At 36.9% G+C, this 2,216-nt stretch overlaps 1 protein-coding gene across 1 annotated transcript; it reads left to right on the top strand.

The window, feature by feature from the left end:
• Window positions 1-309: 309 nt before the first annotated feature.
• Window positions 310-2,216, top strand: LOC113282485. The gene is made up of 6 exons (XM_026531502.1): window positions 310-471; window positions 581-777; window positions 861-947; window positions 1,279-1,428; window positions 1,521-1,718; window positions 1,819-2,216. The coding sequence occupies exons 1-6, from the start codon at window positions 426-428 to the stop codon at window positions 1,915-1,917; spliced, it is 777 nt and encodes a 258-aa protein (XP_026387287.1). The 5' UTR covers window positions 310-425; the 3' UTR covers window positions 1,918-2,216.

A 2,216-nucleotide genomic window follows, 5' to 3' on the forward strand; every position in this document is an offset into this window, starting at 1 on the left:
AGACAAAAAAGTTACATTTGATCCTGACCGTCGGATCACCCAAACGGTACCCTCTGCTACTAATAGACGTATCGAGGTTGATGGGTATTCCAGTAGGATGGTTCCTCGCATTGCAACCAGTCGGTGCAAGTGAAGTGTAGAAAAAGTGGGTTGTGGTGGTGGTAATAAATAAGAGGAGGAATATTAGTCACACTGGTCCTACCAAAAGACCAATAAATGTGATTCGTGAACCATTTTGCAACCAATCAATTAGAAAGATAGAAAATGAAATGCAACACATTTGGGGTAAAGAAGACAAACAGTTTTACTTCTCTTTACTCTTGGGTGTTGTCAAGATAATGAAATCACTCTGCATCACTCAGACTACTTTCCCTTCTTCTCTCTTTCTCTCTCAGAAAATAGAGTAATAATGTGAAGAAGAAAAAATGGGTGAAATATTAAGAGCATCATCGGTTGGTTGTCACCCATCAGGTAATCTTTTCTCTTTCACAATTTTCAGTTTCAATCCCTTATATAATTAATCCCTCATAAGTATTGTTAATGTTGACGAATGATAAACATGGGTTTGCATCATTAACAGGTGGATATGTCAATGTTAGGAAAGAAAGAAAGGAAGTATTGCAAGTGGTGGTGGGAAATGCTAATAATTCGAAATGGCAATGCAATGCATCAACTAATTCTTCCAATTCACCGTTATCTGTCAAGAACGATACCAAGCCGCTATCCACATTTTCTTCGAAAATTGCTACTGATATGCCTCTTTATGAACCACCTGGGGTACTACTTCTTTTAATTTACTGCCAGGATACTGGTCTTTCTCTCTTGCTTGCTTATATGATATGTATTGTTTGGACTAGTAGGTCACTTTTGATGAATACCTGAATGACCGAGCTAGAGTTTTCCAAGCAATCTTTCCGGATAAGAAAAGAAGTGAGAGATTGAATGAGGTAATGGAGTCAATTTCATTTACTTGAGTTTTGTTAATTGACATTAGTTGCAACTATACTAGTATATTACCTTAGCATATACACAGTTCTACCAAAGCTGTTGTCTTACAAAACAATGTATTTCGCCAGCGGCGTGACATTACAAACATTCCCAAGCAGTTGAATTAAGCAAATTTTGTTTTCAAAACATTTTTCTTTTGCTTTGAACACATTCCCAACCCTGGGGTCGGAAGTCAGTTTAGAGCAATGAGATTAAGCAAATGTATTCATAACTCTAATAGACATAATAATATCAAGAAATTGAACTAAGCAAATTTGTGAGCATTTGCAGGAGGAATGGAGAATACAGATGCTGCCCATACAATTTCTCTTTTTGACTGTCTCGCCTATCGTGGACATGACAATTAGATGTAAAACTAATAGTAAAGATTACCCTGCTGGAGTTCCTAGTGGCAGTACTAAAGTACTAGAGCTTGATATAGTAAGTGATATACATTCATCAGTATCAAGTTGGATTTGGTTGGGAGCTATAAACCTTCTCTAACAAACCCAAACTATGTTCTTTTGTTGTAGACTAGATGGGAACTGCAAGGTTTAGACACAGTATTCCAACCAACTGAATTCGTACTCGGTGTACGAGGGGCGTTATATCCTGTAAGAAGAGGAATTCGTAGCCGTCTTAAAGGTCAATTGGAGATGAGCATCAGTTTTGTACTCCCACCTGTGGTTTCTGTAGTGCCTCAAGATGTTCTTAGCAATGTTGCAGAATCGGTTAGACCCATTGAATAAACGCGCAATTCGTATTGACAATTATAAATTGCAGGAATACAATTGAACTGAACTTTGCTTATATATGGATGTACAACAACAGGTACTGAACAGATTAGTGGAGAACATGAAGCAGAAAGTGAATGAAAGCTTGGTTGCTGATTTTAACGAGTACAAAAGGGAGAAAAGATTACAAGCATAACTTGAAGCTTTGTTGTGTATTTTTGGACGACGACCAAAGGGAGGAGTCCCTTAGTGATGAAAAAATGGTGAGTTTGTCCGTCACAATGTTTGTGCAGAGAAACTGAAATTGGCTTTTTGAAAATCACAATTTCATGAAATTAAGCTCAAACTTGGGATCATCAATCAAATTGATTACAGATTTCAGTCAAACACCATTAAACAAACAGATTCACAGTTCAAATTTCTTTAAAATAGCCATCAGATCGATTGAAATCGATCAATTTCAGTATCATTTTATTAAAAAGCAGTTCCCTTTCA

Source organism: Papaver somniferum, chromosome 5, assembly GCF_003573695.1.
Source record: "Papaver somniferum cultivar HN1 chromosome 5, ASM357369v1, whole genome shotgun sequence".
Classification (NCBI taxonomy): domain Eukaryota; kingdom Viridiplantae; phylum Streptophyta; class Magnoliopsida; order Ranunculales; family Papaveraceae; genus Papaver; species Papaver somniferum.